Here is an 18,322-nt window from a genome sequence, read left to right as displayed (position 1 = left end):
GCACAACAGAGGCAGAAGAAAGGTGTGTTTTTCAAGCTAGTGTTGCCGCAAAATGTAGTTTACTAATGTGTTAAGGGGAATTATATGATGTGTATTGCCAGCAGATGCAGGGCAAGGGACTTGGTGGTTCAAGACACCCCTCCTAAACCCGCAGGGGAAATGCGCATTTGGGGTATTGTTATTTATGGACTTCAGGACAGCATCCATCATACAAACTTCTCAGGGATGTGGAAGACTGGGAATACGTCTGTAACATCTGCAAGTGGGACCCTCTGCACACAGAGTTTATTGTTCACATGGCTCCAATAAAAATAATAATTTTTAGACTCTAAAAACCATGCCAGACCTTGTAAACTTCACCCATTGATCTCTGTTTTCAGGCTATTCTTGACTCTCCTTTCAGAGCTCTGCTTCTCCTGTTGACATTCCTTAATGTAGCTAACAAACCTGTTTAACTTCCCCCTGAAAATCTCTCTGATCAAACTGCTATAGAAGTGCTTCTGAGTTGTAATCTCTGTACTACTTGAAGTACTTAACTTAAAAAAAAAAAAGTTAAAAAGGGGAAAAAAACCCTACAAAATAAGGAAAGCCAATGGATGTGAAATAACCCTCTTTATATGCTCATCCTGAAATTTTCAAGCCTTGACATTTTACAGTGGTAAACAGATATACAGTATCTTATTCAGGTGAATTGTGAGGCTGTGGGAAGGGCTGTTTGTGATTACGCACCCCATGAGTATCGATATGGATGATGGTTTGAATGAGAAATTGACTTAAAAATGACTGATGTTCTTTGACTTACATACCTTAACTTCCTATCTGTATTCTCCTTATGGGGTCAGGGGAGTGGCCAGGTTGGTCTCCAGCCTTTTGATGACCCTCTTTCAGGTAGTTTCCCATCTGCTCTCAAATTCTTACTTGTATCTCTCTTGTCCCCAGTGTAAATGATTATTGGCCATAGATAGATTAGGAACATTGCCTGTTTCCTGGTGCTTCCAGAAACAAAGTTGAAAGTTAGTCCTAAGCAGTCTTTTGGGAAAATATTTTCTACTTTACCATATTGGCGTTTATTCTTGATAACCACTTGTTTTAGTATCCACTCAAGGACATTGTACAGAAGTGAATCTAGCCCAGGGGCCTGTAATTGTTCAGTACTCCATTTGCTTTTCTTCATTTGTTTGGAGAAAATACATAAATGACAGCTTTATTGAAAATCTTTGTTATTATCTACTTTTAATTGTTTTGAGATGGAAATGAAGCAGCTCCTCAGTGCAGTCACAAGGAGCCTTGCTCCCGCTGTGCCCCTCCAATTCATCGCCCACACTGCGTTCCCATTAGATAATTGTCATTATCCCCCTTCTGCATCTTGAACTTGCTGGAAAGTGAGAAAAATCACCTGCATAATGCTCACCTTATCCATCTTGTGTGCTGAACCTACTTCTTTGCTCACCACTTTCCTTTATATACATGTGGCTGCTCTTGATAGGAAGCACTAGCTTTTCTCTGTAATCCTTTAGAAACTTAGTTCAGCTGTTTCCAACTGTGTAAAAGATCTTCTGCAAAATACAGACATGATTTAAACTATTGTGACAGCCACACAATAAGTATCACTGGGCACAATCCTGATTTCTCTAAGTGCTGAGTCAAGAATTCTCAGCCTCCAACTTTGTTGTATCTTTGCATGTGCTCTGCTCTTTAATATTTAAAAGTGATTGTTATGTCTAAATGGGGAAGGGAAACTGGGACATGTAGCCATCATAAAAGGGCTAGTAGTGTAACGCAAATATGACCAGCATAAAAAAATTCTCCATTTTTGCTAGAAAGTCTGTGTTGTAGTGGTTTGCTTCCACTCCTGTTTATGCATTAAATGCCTGTGTAATGTTGTTTTCAGATGAAGACTTTTCTGTCAAAGACGTAGCAACCTCTAGAGCAAAGTGGCACAGCGAACAAGAACACACTCTGCAAGAGTCATGGAACTCCTTAGTAAAGTTTAATTATTCCCATCGTGGCCGAATCTCTAACATGGATTTTCAAGGGGATATCTTCGATGAGTTTCTCCATCAACAGAAAATCAACCGGCCTGGAGAATACCAGCAAATAAGAAAAGAGGGACTACAAACACTACCAAAAATGCAAGAAGAAGAAAATTCTTTGGAGGCATATGATGGAAATGATTTTAAAATTCCTGTTTTACCTTATGGGCAGCACTTAGTGATAGACATTCAAACAACATGGGGAGACAGACATTATGTTGGTCTTAATGGAATTGAAGTTTTCAGTTCTAAAGGAGAGCCTGTTCAGATTTCAAAAATAACAGCAGAACCACCTGATATAAATATTTTACCAGCATATGGCAATGATCCCAGAATAATAACCAACCTAATTGATGGGGTAAATCGGACGCAGGATGATATGCATCTCTGGCTTGCACCGTTTACCCCTGGAAAACCTCACTATATTTTTATTGACTTTGTGAATTCCTGTCAAGTAGCCATGATTAGGATTTGGAATTATAATAAGTCTCGCATACACTCCTTTAGAGGTGTGAAAGACATTATAATGTTGTTAGATGAACAATGCATCTTTAAAGGAGAAATTGCGAAAGCTTCAGGAACCTTGTCTGGAGGTATGCTGTCACTTCTTGTTTTCTTTGTGGAAATGGTAGTACAATTACAAATACATTCAGCTTATTTGTCATCACTTTTCAGTTCAAGGCAAGCTAGCACTTTGTATAGTGTTTTGTTCTTTTAACTTCAGAATGTAATGCAAAACTCACTAATGCATTCTACAATGATATTGTAAATTTTAGTAGCATATAAAGCTAATTGCTAGTCTTAACACTGTCTTAGCTCAGACATTTAAAAGTTGCTAGTTAACTTGTTTTCACAGATATGGTCTTTGGGAAAAGGTGATGGAGAAGCAATTTTCCTGTTTTCTTTTATATGTATTTGAAATTTGGCTGAGTTCTCTAGGTTTTTTTGCTGTGCTGTGTAAGTTTGAGAGAGAACATACTAATTATGTCAGTAGTCAGTCTCAATTTACCATGTATTATCTTTAATCACTACTGCAAATTAAATTTAAAGAAGGACCACAAATAGTTTTTATCGCTCTATATACTCTTTTGTATGCTTTCTCCATTTAATTCCCTATGTTGCCTTCAGCTCCAGAGCACTTTGGGGACACTATATTATTCACTACCGACGATGATATTCTTGAAGCTATCTGCTGCTACGATGAAACATATGATGGAGAAATGGGAAATGCCACCTCCTTGAGATATGAGGAAGAGCTGAAGAGGCCAACAACTGCTGACAGGGAGGGAGATGAGAGACCTTTTACCCAAGCCAGGTTAAGAACAGAGGATCAACAGGTAGGGGCCTCCATGTTCAGAACTCTCTATAAATGTCTTTCTGAAACATGACATGGAAGTAGGAGATACTGGTTTCCATGATGGAGTAAAACTCTGCAGAAGAGCTAATGCAGCTTTCTGTCTACTTATAAGGGTTTTTTTCACCAGCACAATAATTTGTGATTTTTATTTTTTTAAGCCCATAAGGTACTCCACATATTGGTTCCCCTGATTAATTAACAAGATTACATAAAGGCTATACCGAATTATATATATATATTTCCTTTTTAATTACTTGGACAGAGATTAGAGGGAGTCCTTTTTGGTTTGCTTCAATGAGGATATCTTTTTCTAGGGAACACTCTTGTAACTCTCTGAGGAGATCCAAAGTTGAATAAATTGGAATTCCTGCTGTTTTAGCTGAAGTGCTTCCGGTACTGTATGGTTCCTAATGAGCCTTGTGCTGTTGTCCAACCTTCCTCTTCTGTCTTGTCTTCTTCTTCTTCTGATGGCTTATAAGACAATGGGAAATGTGATGACATTAGCATTTGATCTCGCTGTTAAGATCATAAGTCAGTGACTCTGACTTCTCCAGTGCTAGTTGACACTGATGACAGTGATTTTGGTCGTTTCTTTGCTTGCAGTGTCTTAAACTCTTCAGACACCTTATGCAGTGCAGGATTTCATGACCACAAAGTTCACCTTTATTTTCTTGATCACTTGTTTACTGTGAGCATTCACCAGGCCCTCTTCTGTTGCAGAAACCTAGACCTGCAGTGTCTGGTCCTTACTCAGAACCTCTGCCCTCTAGTTTGCTGCTGATCTGTGATGATTTTCATACTTGTTTTCCAACTCTGAAACATGCTGTATCAGCAATGCAATAACAAAAGCTGCTGGGACTGAGACGTTGATCTCCCTGTCATTCTGCATTTGCTGGTACCATCAAGATTTTGTAGATGGATGCTATCAGAATGATACAAATCTACTAGATGATTTGTCTTCCCCAGCATAACATTGTTGTTCAGACTAGAATTGGGTTTGAACAATCTCTACCTGTTGGTCATTCACCCTTTTTTCCTGTAGCACGGTGAGTGAATGAACCAGTGTTTTACTGCACTAACTATGGAACTTTTCAAAAGCTCTTACGGAAGTGTCTTAATTTCTTGTCAACATTATCTATGGCCATCAGTAATCCTTAACATTAATTTAGTGATCCTTAACATGTCAACTTTTATAGCATGTCAGACCTGTAAGTGGTGCACTTGACACAATTGATTGTAGCCAATAGTGGATGCCTGCAGAGGATGTAAGAATAGAGTAAGTGTAGTAGTGTTTCTCTTTTTGACTTAACCTTTGCATTTAGTATCCTGCCATGGATTTTTATTGTATTAATTCATCCACTGTCTTTTAAAACCCATATGCACTTTTACAACTTAACAATACTCAGTGGTAAGTTTCAAAGCTTAACTTTCTGTTCGTCTGTAGGTTCATTTAATGTCCCATAGTTTCTGTGTTGGAAGAAAATAAGCTATTATTTCCTATTCCCTTTTTCAAGCCACTCAAGAGATCTATGCCCCTCTGTTAAAATCTCTTCTCATGCTCTCTCTTCCAGAATGGTTAGTCCTGCTTTAGTTATTCCTTACTTGGAAGCTACTATACAGTAGGAATTGACTTAGAAGTATGGTATTTCTGCTTTTTATTGCTTTCCCAATAACTCCTGTGCTATGGTGGTGTTTTGTTCCAGCTGTAAGGATCTAAAGGCACAGGTAGAACAGTGTTCACAAGCAGAAGTAGTTGAAATAGCAGAAAATTAGACCATATCTAAGGAAAGATAGTGGCCAACAGTGGAATGAAGGTATCTAAATGGCCAAGAAAGGAGGAGGAGGAAGAAAAGAGGCAATAAGGTGGTTTATAGGACAGATGGTTTATTCCCTACAAGAGAGGGCATTATTCAGCATTCTGTAAAACCAGTAGCTTTATTGTGTCCATGGGTTTTGATATTCAGTAGGGTTGTAAATTTTAATCCCTGGGCTGGCCTTTTAAAGTTCTTCTGAGGAAAAGGCATCAGACATCAAAGATAGTGTCGCTGTTTTGTGCGAAAGATACCCCCAGTAGGAGGATTTTTCTCATCTCCTGCAGGTTATCTGTGTGCATTTATTTCAGTGCATAGTTCTTGTTCAATGTCACCTGCTTAATTACCACAAGGACATTTGCCACTGCATTAAGTGTATTGCACTTTGGGAACATGCATATATAGGATCCAGGATGTCGGTAGTTGTACTGCAGAGATCTAATATAACAGGAGGAGAAAAGTGTTGACAAGCCTTTTTATAAGCACAAGATAGGTCCGTTTGATGGATGACAGAAATTCTGCTTCTAATGGCGAATGAAACTACAGAAGATGAGCCTGGACTTCTAATTTCCTATTTGGCTTTTTGACTATTAATCAAGATTGTGCTGATGTATTTGCAGAACTACTTATAATAATGCCACAATTTAATTCTAATCTGCTCTTAATTTGTTTGGAACCCAATACTGTATGGGTAAATTTAGGACTGTTTTCCTCATGTGTAACATTTTTACATTTACCTACAGTGAACATAATTAGCTATTTTATCATGCTCACTTAATGAAATGAAGTCTATCTTCAAACTTTGGCGGTTGTGCTTTGTCTTTACTACCTGAATTTCCCCAAAATGATCAGGAAATTTTATCATCTGTTCATTCCCTTTCTGCTATGTTTAATAGCACAGGCTGTTATTAATTAGTGTTGTCGAAGAACAAATTCAAGCTTTTAGATGAGTGCGTATGTTTGTTCTGCCCCTTAATTCTTGAGAAGAAATGGTGGTGGCACTCTCTGAGGTCTTAACTTCCTTCCACACTTCTTATCTCTGCAACAGATTTGCAACATGTTGTAAATAGTGTTTTATCACTAGCTGATGGCAGTCTGCAGGGAAATAACAGTGACTTAAGAATTTCAGCCTCTTTGTGTATAGGTAGCCTGCACTAGGGAGTCTTGCATTTAAGACAAAAAAATCCTTTTACCTATGACCTTCTAAGGACCCATATAGTCTTCTACATTTTGTGTCATGTTTTCCATTATTACAGGACAGTCCGGGTGATGCAGCAAAGGGGAGATTGATATACAAAAGGCTGGACAAAAAACCAAAACCAAACAAAAAAAAATAACCAAGAAAAAAGGAAATAGTCAAAAACCCCCATCAAACCCCCTTCATTTAATAAGCAGGATCCCTATCATGTTTGTGATATGCATATTCATCGTACTTGTTGGTTTACTTTTTAGGTCCAAGATCCAGATTCTCTCTCTGATTGTTTGCCTAAGGAATCAGGAATATTTACGGGAAAATGTAAGTTCTTACATTGACTTCTTGCTTAACCACCTCCCCCCTAGTGCGTTAGTAAGGAGGATATGATCTGTCAGAGTTGTGCAGAACTTCGTGACAGATGTCAGGTCTAGAATAAAGAAGAATAATTCAAAATGTAAGGCAGAAGCTTTATTTACTATAGCATTTAGAATATTATATTGTAGCAGTTGGCTTTTAATCTCAGAAAAATAACACTAGCCATTTGCCTACTCCCTGAATGGGATTTGTAATAGCTGTGTCCATTACCCAGTAATTCTCTCCCAATCCTATGTATTTATGTAGACTGACAGAATTTCTCAGATCGGATTGACAATAGAAACTCAATAGTAAAGCTAGACCAGAATGTTACATCCATACTTAAAGTACTTGATTCCTCTATCCTGTGCAAAACCAACTCTCTGTGGGCCTTTAAATTATTTTCCTAAGTGGTTCTGGATGGCCTGGAAGTTTCAGTATCAGCTCTTGGTCCTTTGACCAGCACAAGAGGAACTGGATTCTTGGGCCTGGCTGCCAGTCTTTAGCAACCTGTGATTTGCTCTCTGAAAATACACACATGCTGTGGCTTATTTAGCCACATATCTGTGAACTGTACCTGAGATCTGTGACCTGTGAGCTATACCTACATCTATGAACTTTATCTATGAGCAAGTCTAGGGTCACTTCTTATCCATGAACTTAAGATGCCTTTCCCTCCTCTTGTTTCTCAGAGTGGGTCAAAAAACTAGTGAGGATGTGGCTCAGAGCTCAGCAGATGCAGTCTCTCATACTGACAGGATATTGTTAACTATCTGGTGGCTAATTTGTCTCTACCAGACAAAAAGGATCTGATTCCCAGGAATTCTTGAAGGGAGAGAGCTGGAAAAAGCTAGTTGCGTTGAAGGCTTTCTATGTCTTATGAAACACAGAAGAAACCCTAATTTATTGTCTTATACAGGAAAAAATTGCCATTAATTGCTACAAGGGACTATTTTTGTAAATCACCTTACTTGTATTTCCAAGTAAGGAACTCCTTAGGACAAGAAGAAAATTGGCATCCTGGAACAGGGTCCAGTGGAACAGGGTGACCAAGACTGTCAGGAAGTTGCAATACTCCATGTGAGAAAGGCATGAGAGCTGGGTTGACTTGTTCATCTTGGGAGATCATCTTGCTTTCTATAGCTGTCAGGAGAGCATAGAGAGAACAGATCCAGGCCATTCCCAGCGATGCAGATCAGGTCAGGTTGAGAGGCAGAAACAACATGGTAGAAGGCAAGAATTTCCAACGGGGTATTATGAAATCTTTTTTCACCCTGAGGGCAGTCAAACATTGGAACAATGTTTGAGAGAGGTTTTGAAACCTGCCAGCCTTGGAGACATTCAAACTGGATAAGATCCTGCTGGACCTATGTAATGGACATGCTCTGAGCTTTGACTCGGTTTAGAGACCACTGTAAGTCTTTCCAAGCCTGAATCTTATATTCTCTGAAGGCATTGGCATGGTGATGTGAATGTTAAACCTTGTGTGGGTAGCTATTTTACCCTATCTTTTCCCTTTTGTTTGAAAATATGCTCTGGTTTTGCCTGGGGACTCTTATGTACTTGTACACAAAGCAAGTTTAGCCTTAGGAATGGCCTTGGGAGTAGCATCTGATGCCAATATAGCCATAGCTCCAAACTTGTCAGCCAATAGAACTATTTATTTCTTAGTGTCCTTGCAAATGCGATAGAGATCTTACGCCCTAGTGAATTTATGTGTACATCAAGACGTAGTTTCGTGTAAATTGCTACAGCTATTTATAGGTAATTGGGCTGGATGGCTTAATAGCTTTGATGCTGTTTGTTTTACAGGGCATCATGACAACTGGTGCTGCTTTAGATATTATCCAAACTGCTTATTTCCGGGCCTCTGTAATGTGTGAAATTAAAGATATTTTTAATTTACAGTAATGGATTTTTATGGAACTTGATCAGATTGGGATATTATTTATTATATCTGTATATGCTATTTATTTTTTTTCAGTAAGGCATGAAACAAGTGGATCTGAAGATAAATGCAAAGTCTTTTGCCCAATTTTTCTTTCCTATTTATTTTTTGGAGATGTGGGCTAATCAATGTTACTGCTTTTCTCTAATGCTGTCCCATTAAAATACTTCCACATGTCCCTTTCTGATGTGAAGATAGTAATTTAAGCACATTAGTCAACCACATTTGCTTTTCAGTTTAACTATGAGTTGGTGTTCTCTAACAATTTATGGTTTTATGAGAGACTGGATTTATATGGGTCTATATATCCATTTAGCTGGCAAAAGATGATAGATAGACTTCAGACTAATAGGTCTTCTCTGTCTCTGTGTAATCACAAAATCTGTCATGTAACTGCTTAAATGTGTCATTGAATCGCTGTCAGTCTGCGATCGATGTAATGAGACACTTGGTAACACGCTTGATCGGGGCCGTGTTGTTAGAAGTGAATAAGATGTTGGTAGCTTGCTAAAGGGGTCTAACGCAGCTTCACAGAATATACTGTGCTGTTCCATGGAGATAGGAATGCAGATCAGGAAATAGGCAAACACGGCATATAAAGTTATATAATCTAAACAAAATACACATACTGCTAGTGGCTGGGACTTGTGTGCCTGCTTATATTATCTCTTGACTTCAAACTAGTAAATATGTACGTAGATATATTATGTGAATATTCTTTTATTTAGGCCTCCAACTGAATTTTACCATGACCTGGGGAGACTCTCACTACCTTGGACTGACAGGACTTGAAGTGATAGGGAAGAATGGCCATGCATTAAAAATAAGTATGGAACAGATTTTTGCTTCACCCCGAGACTTAAATGATCTTCCAGAATATACAGGAGATTACAGAACATTAGAAAAGTAAGTAGCAAAATAGTTGGATTGTGCAAGCATGTTCTGTGGGGCTCTTTTTTTTTTTGTCTTCATGCCTGTTGTTTCCACCAATACTTTTGGATTTTATGAATTTTGGATGCATTTTGCATCGAACTTCTTAAAGTGACAGAATTATATAAACTTCTATTATGCTAACAGGTTAATGCAAAAATGATTTTCATACCATCACAGCTCACTCTCGGATTTCACAAGCTACCCAGCAACAGCTTGTTGTAGAAACATGAATGAGATATTTCCAAAAGATGGTGTTTGAGTTAGGAGATGACAACATGCCTGGTTGGTGTCTCTGCTTTCCAGGCAGCAATGTGGGTGTTTTTTAGCATCTGTCTATGCATATGCAGTAAAATTTATGCAGGATTTCTGGAGAATTTAGAGGAAAATTTTCAAGTTAGCATAAGATGCGGATGTATCAAGCTATTGCACAAATAGATGCCTTTCTTTTAGCAAATTCTGTAGCTTTTTTTTTTTTTTTTTTTGTAATTCCAATGAAGTTTCATTGACAAGTATACTTCCTCAAATTAACTTATACTTCCTAAATGGTAGCAGTTTAGGAATCATAAGATATAGGTCTGGAGAAGATTTGGCATTTGTTGTTACTGAAGATGCATCCTGTTGTTTCTGGGTCATATTTCAATTTTAAAGGATATTTTCAGTTGTAATCCTGTCCTCTGGCATGTTTATGGTTGCATTAATAACTTTATGAATTAGAACTTCTCTTTTCAAAGTCTTTGTTGGATCATCCTCAGAATCTTGTATTTCTTACGTGTACACTAACACTGTTCTTTGATTTCTGCTAATCTGACTAATACAAATGCCAAGCTTAGTTGTATATATTCCTCAGTTCTTCTGTTTGTGTGAAATCTGTTCTGTGGGCATCACAATCTAAGAAATCTCCCCATGAGATTCCCTGTGATGAAGAGACTCCAGAGAGACTCCACCATAATGGACGCATAGAAGTCATTCAGCTTTTCTGTTGGTTATCTTTTCTGATTTGCAGTCCAGTCATCTGTTGATCCTACAGAATTTCTGGCAGGCTTTCTGCTCCTGATGTGTTTGAGGAATTTTATTTATGGTACCTTTTGCTTGCCTAGCCTTCATACTCTTCTTTCTTTTTTTTTTTTTTCCTCTCCTTAAACATTTAGCCTTCCAGAGTTTATGATCCTATCAATTTAGGGTGTTTTGATCATGACTTTTGCTGTAAGATGGCTTGTAATAACTTTCTTTATCCTGCCACTGAGCCAGACTGGCTTGGAGTTTTCAAGTCCTCCCTCTTTCTAACGTCTTTCTTAGTAAGTGCTTCCAGTAGGACATCCCTTAATATTCTGTCTGCTGTGTGTAATGATTTTATTTTGTTTTGTTGCTTCTTAAGTTCATAATTTTTGCCTAAAAATATTTTTGGCACAAGCAATAGGGGCTTTTTCTTGCTTTTGATATTTCTGCTGGCATGTTGAATTTGAGTACGTGACAGTGCTCTACAGCTGTAGCACTTGGAATAGGTACTGTACTTCAGGACCAATTTAATGATTATATCTTCTCTCATGGGCTCCCTAATCAGTTCCTCTGTAAAAGAGTCATTCTTCAAATCTTTTTCTTTAAGAAAGTGCCAAGTCTGACATTGTCTTCCATTAAGCTTTTAAATAAATAGTAAGTATGTAGGGCAGTGTATAAAAGTAATTACAGTGAGCAATTAATTCATTTTCTCCTTTACTCCATTTTTGTATGCCACATTTGGTGGTAGAATAATAGAAAGCCAGAATTCCCAAATGAGGAAAAAACGCAATTAGCTTTATTGAGTCAGCCTGAAGCCTGTGCTCTTTTGAAAAGACATTGTCATGCTGGTGGAAACCTTTTTAAAAAGTAGTTATGCGCCTAACTGTGCACATGAAGAAGGATGTGAACAAACTCTGCTTCATCTCTGGGTTCTCCAGCTCTGTGTTGGATTCAGTAGAGTTACGTTGGCATAGTAACGCGCTGCATAGTGCCAGATGCACTAGCTTAGACATGGAACTGGATTAATAAGTTATATTGTGTCTGGGCCGTGTGGAGTTTTGCCTTTGACCATTGTGGCACAAAGGTAGGTGAGCTTCCTCTGCCTGCCTCTCTTCACACAGGGAAAGCCTAAGGATGTCTTTGTTTTTTCCTCAAACAGACCAAACTAAAGGAAATACAGGGGTTTTTTTTCTCCCCCCCTCCCCCACTGCCTTTAATTCAACAATTTTGTATTATTTTTGATGTCTTCTGTGCTTTTTAATTGCATGCACATGGCACAATAAACCCTGGGAACTGGAAGTGGCATCTAGAAAGAAATTAACATTCAGTGAAGTAGCTGATTTTCATGAAAAAAGCAACCTTTTCCGTTTTTTGCAGCTAATGGATTTTCTCTTTGTAGGTTAATAGATGGGACTAATATCACAGTGGAGGATGACCATATGTGGCTCATTCCCTTCTCTTTTGGAGAAGATCATCTGCTCACAATCCATTTTGATAAAATTGAAAGTATTGCAGGGCTTCGCTTTTGGAACTATAATAAATCTCCAGAGGATACCTTTAGAGGGGTAAGTAAAAGAAAAGGAGCACTGCCAGCAAAAATATACAGCAGTGCATTGGAAAATTGGTACTGTGATAAATGAATATAGCTGCCTTAATGGAACACCATAAATCTTCCTAGATTGTCTGAGTCTGAATTTTGTGGCAGGTATAATGCATTTCTGTCTTCACAAACAGCAAATATTGAAAAAAAGCCAGAGATAGCTTAAAGAAATCTTCACAGCTGATTTTTCTAAGAGACACATACAACAGCACATATTATTTTCAAGATACGTGATTCCGAAGTGGTATCCTCTTGGTGTCTAGTATTTCAGCATAGCATGTGATTCTTTATTTCCTGGAACACAAAGAATGGTAGAACAGGGGGTGATACTCCAACAGAAATTCTGCTTAAAGAAGGTACGGAAGGTCAATTATCAATACCAGCAAGGAGAATCCCTAGCACTCTAGCGTTTTTTAGGGAAAGTTGACATCTTCGAATAGTTTGGCTAAAGTAGCTCAACTAAAATACCTATTCTCTTATTTTTCCAAGTTACTTGTTTTATATTTTATTCATATTGAATTCTTGGAAGTGACTGGCAGTTAAATCCTGTCAGAGATCTTGTCCCATCTTGCTGGCACTCTGAGCTTGGCTGTCCCTCATCTGCCTAGTGTTTCTCAGAAGCTATACATGCGCCTGTAATGATAGTGAAGAAGTAGTTGCTGTTCAATGCACAGAAAGTTTATGAATCCATTTGTTTGCAGATCCTCCCCGTCACGTATAATTGTTGCCTTCTTAAAGTCCAAACTCAGTCAATGGATAAGAAAAAAAAAAGTTGATGCCTACTAAACTAGAGAGACAGAACAAAGAGTCAGCAAAGTTCTGGAAAAACTCCTAGAATTTAAGTTGAAGACATGAATCCTTCAAAAAATTGGGCAAGATAGTGTCAAAAGTGTCAGAACTGCTATTTTCTGTATATTTACCTCCCAGGAATTGTTTTGAATATGAACCCTGTGTGAATAGGAGGTGTTCCCATTCCACAACAGGGCTCTGTCGTATTTGAATATGGGCATGGGGTGTTGTTCAGTGCCAGGGACACTCCCACAGCCTAAGATCTTTGATTTAAGCCACAATTCATCTAGAGATTTTAACATGCGACATGTGATTTTGTAATACATTGCATTAATCCAACATGTTTGACATATGGCAGGGTTCAGGAACACGTTGAGCATCCCATCTAAACATATCCCCTGTATAACAACCAGGGGTTTTCAGCAAAATCTGATACTTAATTGCTATGATTTAACATGAAGAAAGAACTTTTCCCTAGGAGAGTGGTATAGCCCTGGGACAGCACACAATGATGGGAGACTTTCAAAACTCAGTTTGACAAGGTCCAGAATGACCTGATTTAGCTTTGTAGGCTTCTCTGCTCTGAGCAGGAGCTGTGACTGGAGACATGCAGAAGTCCCTTCCAGCCTTCCAACCCAAATCTTTCTGTGATTCTGCATACAAAATGCAACATAAAGAACTGTGTTTAAATGATGGTGTGGAATATTTTCACTGCTGTTGTAAACCCAGGCTTCTCCCAAGGCATAGCAGGGGGAGAAAAGGTTGAACATGAATTTTCATACCAGATCAACTCCCTGTATGTGTGTCTCTGTTATTAAAGGAGGGAAAGAACTAGCCAAATCCTAAAATGTAATGTTGAAATTGGTCTTCGGAGGCCAAACCAAGAAAGAAAGAAAGAAAAAGGTTTATTTTCACCATTTACTTTGCTAGGTAGAAAAAAGAGGTGAGTCTGATGATAAAGTATACACGCAAGTGGCATACCTGTAAGTCCCATAAAAGTGAGTGGGTACAATTGAAATGAGTTTGTATCTGCAGTCCTCTAAAAGGATAAAATAAATTATTTGGAAAACTGAAGATGCAGGTTATCTGCTGGGTCACAGTAAAGAGGCTTTAGGCTGTAAACCCAGGGCATTGTGACATCTGTCTCTTGAAGTATTGCTGTTCCTTCTAAGACACGGTCCCCGGGTATGAGATATAATGATTTGCTAGGCAGCCGTAGACCGGTGGATTCTATTCACAGCTTTAGTATGAGGGTAATGGCAGTGAACTGTCAAAATGAAGGCTGGTGTGCTATTTCCAGCTCTATGAAAAATTACCTTGTGAAAGCTTTGTTATGTGATTTGTAAAATGCTATGTGTGATGGTTGAGTGCCTTCTCAGATGATGAAAATTACTTAGAAATGAGGGCTGTAAAGGGCACATAAATATAAGCAGCTGTGGTATAATAGGTAAGATTTCATCTCTAAGTCTCTAGGCCTCCCATTCAATACATGTTTCCTAACCTGAAGTGTGTTTCAGTGGTTTTTTCACTTCTTAGCCTGGCAGACTGATTCAGCTGGAAGGTAGCATACAGAAGAGTTTCTGATATGAGAAGTGTATTTCCTTTCTTTGCTCCCAAGCTTATTAAGGATGAAACCAGAAATAATTATTTCTCCATACTTGGTACTCATACAAACATTCCCTCCTAATTAATCTTCATGCTGTTTGGAGATGACCTGAGTATGTATCTCCTCTAGTCTGGTACAATACCCAAGGATTTTGAATCGAGAAATGTTTGTGTAAAAAAATTAAATATATATATATTTTTTCCTGAAAATTACTTGTGATATTGCATGTGTAACTTACTGAATTTGTAATTGAATAAAATAATTCATTTACAAATTGAAAAAAATTGAAAACTGTTATGACTATCAGGTCACTGATAATATATGGGCTTTGCAGAAAATTCTGAATGTGTTTAAGTTCTGCTCAGATAGACACTTGAAATGGAAATTATAATAGAAATATTGTATTTACATTTTAATAGAAATCCTGATAATGAAAATTAAATATTTGCATACAAAACTAAGTTAACCTCAAATAATCATCTATGCATCAGTCAGTATAAAATCTAAATATTAGAAGGATGACTTATATTGCCTTTAGACTAGATTAATTCTACTGTTAACTAAATGAATCTCTTTGGGTTCAGTCCATTAATCAGCAAGCTTTGATCATAGTGCCAGTTACAAGGCCATCTGGTATTTAACAGGTGTTATTCCTTCCTTAGCCAGTAGTTACTGAAAGACTTAGTGTGATAGATGCTGCTTGTGATTAACGTGATGTTATATTTAGCGTATTTTAGGACAAGATGCAGTGGTATTTGTTGCTGCATGATTGAATTGTTATGTGGCTGGGATCGTGCACAGGACACCAGATGGTGCTAATGGGGGAGGGTGAAGGGTCAGGAGTCCTACATCATCTGAACAAGTATGCCTGAATTATTTAGTTTAATCTTCAGAGATTGTATACGATGTGCATGCATCTATGGTGTGCAGAAGTCTCTGTTCTTTCTGCCTAGTATGGGTACCTCTCTTTTATTCACATGCCCTTAGGTTACAAACCGCACTGCTCGGTAGATGAGGTTGCATGATCCTGGAAAAGTCTGAGTGCCATTTGCTACACAGAAAAATAGAACTGGTGAAATACAGGGTTTGTATAAATGCAACAGCAACACAAAAGAGTCTGCTCTTGAGAGCGTACTGGGTTATGTGGTTTTGTAAAGGCCAACTTCAGCCTGCCCTGAGCAATCAGGCCTGGTCTAGCTGTGCATTCAGGTACACGATGACTCTTAACTGTCTCCTCAAATCACCTTTGTGACATATGCTGACTTGAAAGCTGAGTCTCCCCATTTTTTATGTGTGTACGTATTGCTGCAGGCTCAGGAACCATAGAACCATTTAGGTTGGAAAAGACCTTTAAGATCATCACGTCCAACTGTAAACCCAGAGCTGCCAAGTCCACCACCAAACTGTGTCCCTCAGTGCCACATCTACACGTCTTTAAATCCCCCCAGGGATGGCGACTCCACCACTTCCTTGGGCAGCCTGTTCCAATGCTTGAGAATCCCTTCAGAGAAGAAAGGACACTTCAGTTTTCTGAGACCTAGTGAGATGCAGTAATTGAAGGATCTCTTCAATACATTTTTTTTTCTTCCCCTAAATCCTCACCTCTCCCATCCCCACTGATCAAGTTTGCAGACGACACCAAGCTGGGGGGAAGTGTGGATTTGCTGGAGGGTAGGGAGGCTCTGCAAAGGGATCTAAACAGGCTGGACTGCTGGGCAGAGACCAATGGCATGAGGTTTAACAAGGCCAAATGCCGGGTCCTGCACTTGGGGCACAACAACCCTGAGCAGCTCCAGACTAGGAGAAGTCTGGCTGGAAAGCTGACTGGAGGAGAAGGACCTGGGGGTGTTGGTCGACAGCGACTGAACATGAGCCAGCAGTGGCCCAGGTGGCCAAGAAGGCCAATGGCATCTTGGCTTGGATCAGAAATGGCGTGGCCAGCAGGTCCAGGGAGGTTCTTCTCCCTCTGGACTCGGCACTGAGTGAGACTGCACCTCGAATCCTGTGTTCAGTTCTGGGCCCCTCACCACAAGAAGGATGTTGAGGCAGAAGAGCGACAAAGCTGGTGAAGGGGCTGGAGAACAAGTCTTGTGAGGAGCGACTGAGAGAGCTGGGGTTGTTTAGCCTGGAGAAGAGGAGGCTGAGGGGAGACCTTATTGCTCTCTACAACTTCCTGAAGGGAGGTTGTGGAGAGGGAGGGAGCTGGGCTCTTCTCCCAAGTGACAGGGGACAGGACAAGAGGAAATGGCCTCAAGCTCCGCCAGGGAGGTTCAGGCTCGACATAAGGAAAAAATTCTTCTCTGAAAGGGTCATTAGGCAATGGAACGGTCTGCTCAGGGAGGTGGTTGACTTGCCTTCCCTGGAGGTGTTTAAGGTGTGGGTGGATGAGGTACTGAGGGACATGGTTTAGAGATTGGTGGGAATGGTTGGACTCGATGATCCGGTGGGTCTCTTCCAACCTGGTTATTCTATGATTCTATGTCAGCTGTGATGCTCTGAATTGCACACTATGGCTTGCAACTGGTATCTGCTGGTTTAGGCTTTCTTCTGCCAAGGGTTGTCATACTGTAGAGGAATGAAATAAGTAGAACAAAATTATTTCAGCCTCTGAAGTGAATGCAGCTGTTTTGGATCTAATTTATTTTATGTAATGTCATGTCATGTAACATTCTGTTATGTTATTTTAAACAAGGCTAAGGTAGTCCATGTGTTGTTGGATGGTCACAGCATCTCCCCACCAGAGGGCTTTCTGATCCGCAAGGGACCAGGCAACTGCCATTTTGACTTCGCCCAGGAAATTCTCTTTCTCGACTATCTGCAGCCCCAGCTGATTAATAAAGTACAAAGGAGGTAAAGTAGGATGGTTTTGCTATCTGAACCACAAAATTTCTCTTAACTGTTTAGTCTTCTTTCATATTCTGTCTTCAAGCCAATTGTATGAGGCATCTGGATGAAAACGTGAAGCACTTCATTGTTTCATTGGGTTTTAATGATATGCTGTTAACCAGATTTTACTGAGATCAGAGGACAGTCTAGTCCATCATCGCAGGCAGGAGGGCTGGGGAGTGGTGTTTTTGGTATCTTAGTTCTTTGGGGTTTTGTCTTCATTTCTGAATGAGCCAAGGTACATAAAGAAACTATTTTGTCTTGAATTTTTTTGGCAGGACTGGTTCAAAGAGAATGGAGCAAGCTAGTATGGATTATGAAGCACCATTAATGCCCAGTGGATGTATCCTTCTCTGTCATTTTCTTGTCCTACAGAATATTGTAGAGTTCTATATTATCATTATGAGTCTGTTTTTGAATACAACAATTTCTGGTGCTTTAAGAAATCAACGAAATGCCAAGAATATGAGAAAAGCTTCCATTAAGTATGTATTAAGTATAAATAAATGGAACATAGTATATGAATGTGTGACTTGTCTTGATATGCTCTGGTAGCTTTTTCTCCTGACTTTTATAATCCATCCAAACTGTAGCTAGAGGCCCATTAGCACAGTATCCAGCCAACCTATCAAAACTAGAAGTAGTCTTCATATTTTTGCATATTTTTTAATGTTTATCTCATTTTATGTCTTTATTAAGTTTAACCATAACTATGTAATATTTTTGCCATTTTTCTTAATGTTTTTGACACTTTAAGCTTATGTTCTCCTAGATAAGCACAGCACAGCCTTTTGTGATAATACTTGCTGTTGTG

General features: G+C 39.0%; 1 protein-coding gene across 3 annotated transcripts in view; it reads left to right on the top strand.

Moving 5' to 3' along the window:
- KATNIP (katanin interacting protein) overlaps window positions 1-18,322 on the top strand; it is a 519,483-nt gene that overhangs the window by 30,441 nt on the left and 470,720 nt on the right. For all 3 annotated transcript variants that reach the window (XR_011338570.1, XM_069870032.1, XM_069870031.1), the window contains exons 14-20: window positions 1,892-2,626; window positions 3,162-3,370; window positions 6,654-6,717; window positions 9,427-9,604; window positions 12,027-12,192; window positions 17,315-17,472; window positions 17,787-17,851. Coding sequence is in view for 2 of the 3 variants with exons in the window: in XM_069870032.1 (XP_069726133.1) it covers window positions 1,892-2,626; window positions 3,162-3,370; window positions 6,654-6,717; window positions 9,427-9,604; window positions 12,027-12,192; window positions 17,315-17,472; window positions 17,787-17,851 (1,575 nt within the window). In the remaining variant the exon portion in view is untranslated. The remainder of the gene's footprint in view (window positions 1-1,891; window positions 2,627-3,161; window positions 3,371-6,653; window positions 6,718-9,426; window positions 9,605-12,026; window positions 12,193-17,314; window positions 17,473-17,786; window positions 17,852-18,322) is intronic.

This window comes from Phaenicophaeus curvirostris, chromosome 16 (assembly GCF_032191515.1).
Source record: "Phaenicophaeus curvirostris isolate KB17595 chromosome 16, BPBGC_Pcur_1.0, whole genome shotgun sequence".
NCBI lineage: Eukaryota > Metazoa > Chordata > Aves > Cuculiformes > Cuculidae > Phaenicophaeus > Phaenicophaeus curvirostris.
The sequence above is the reverse complement of the archived record's forward strand: the minus strand, read 5'-3'. Positions and strand labels throughout refer to the sequence as shown.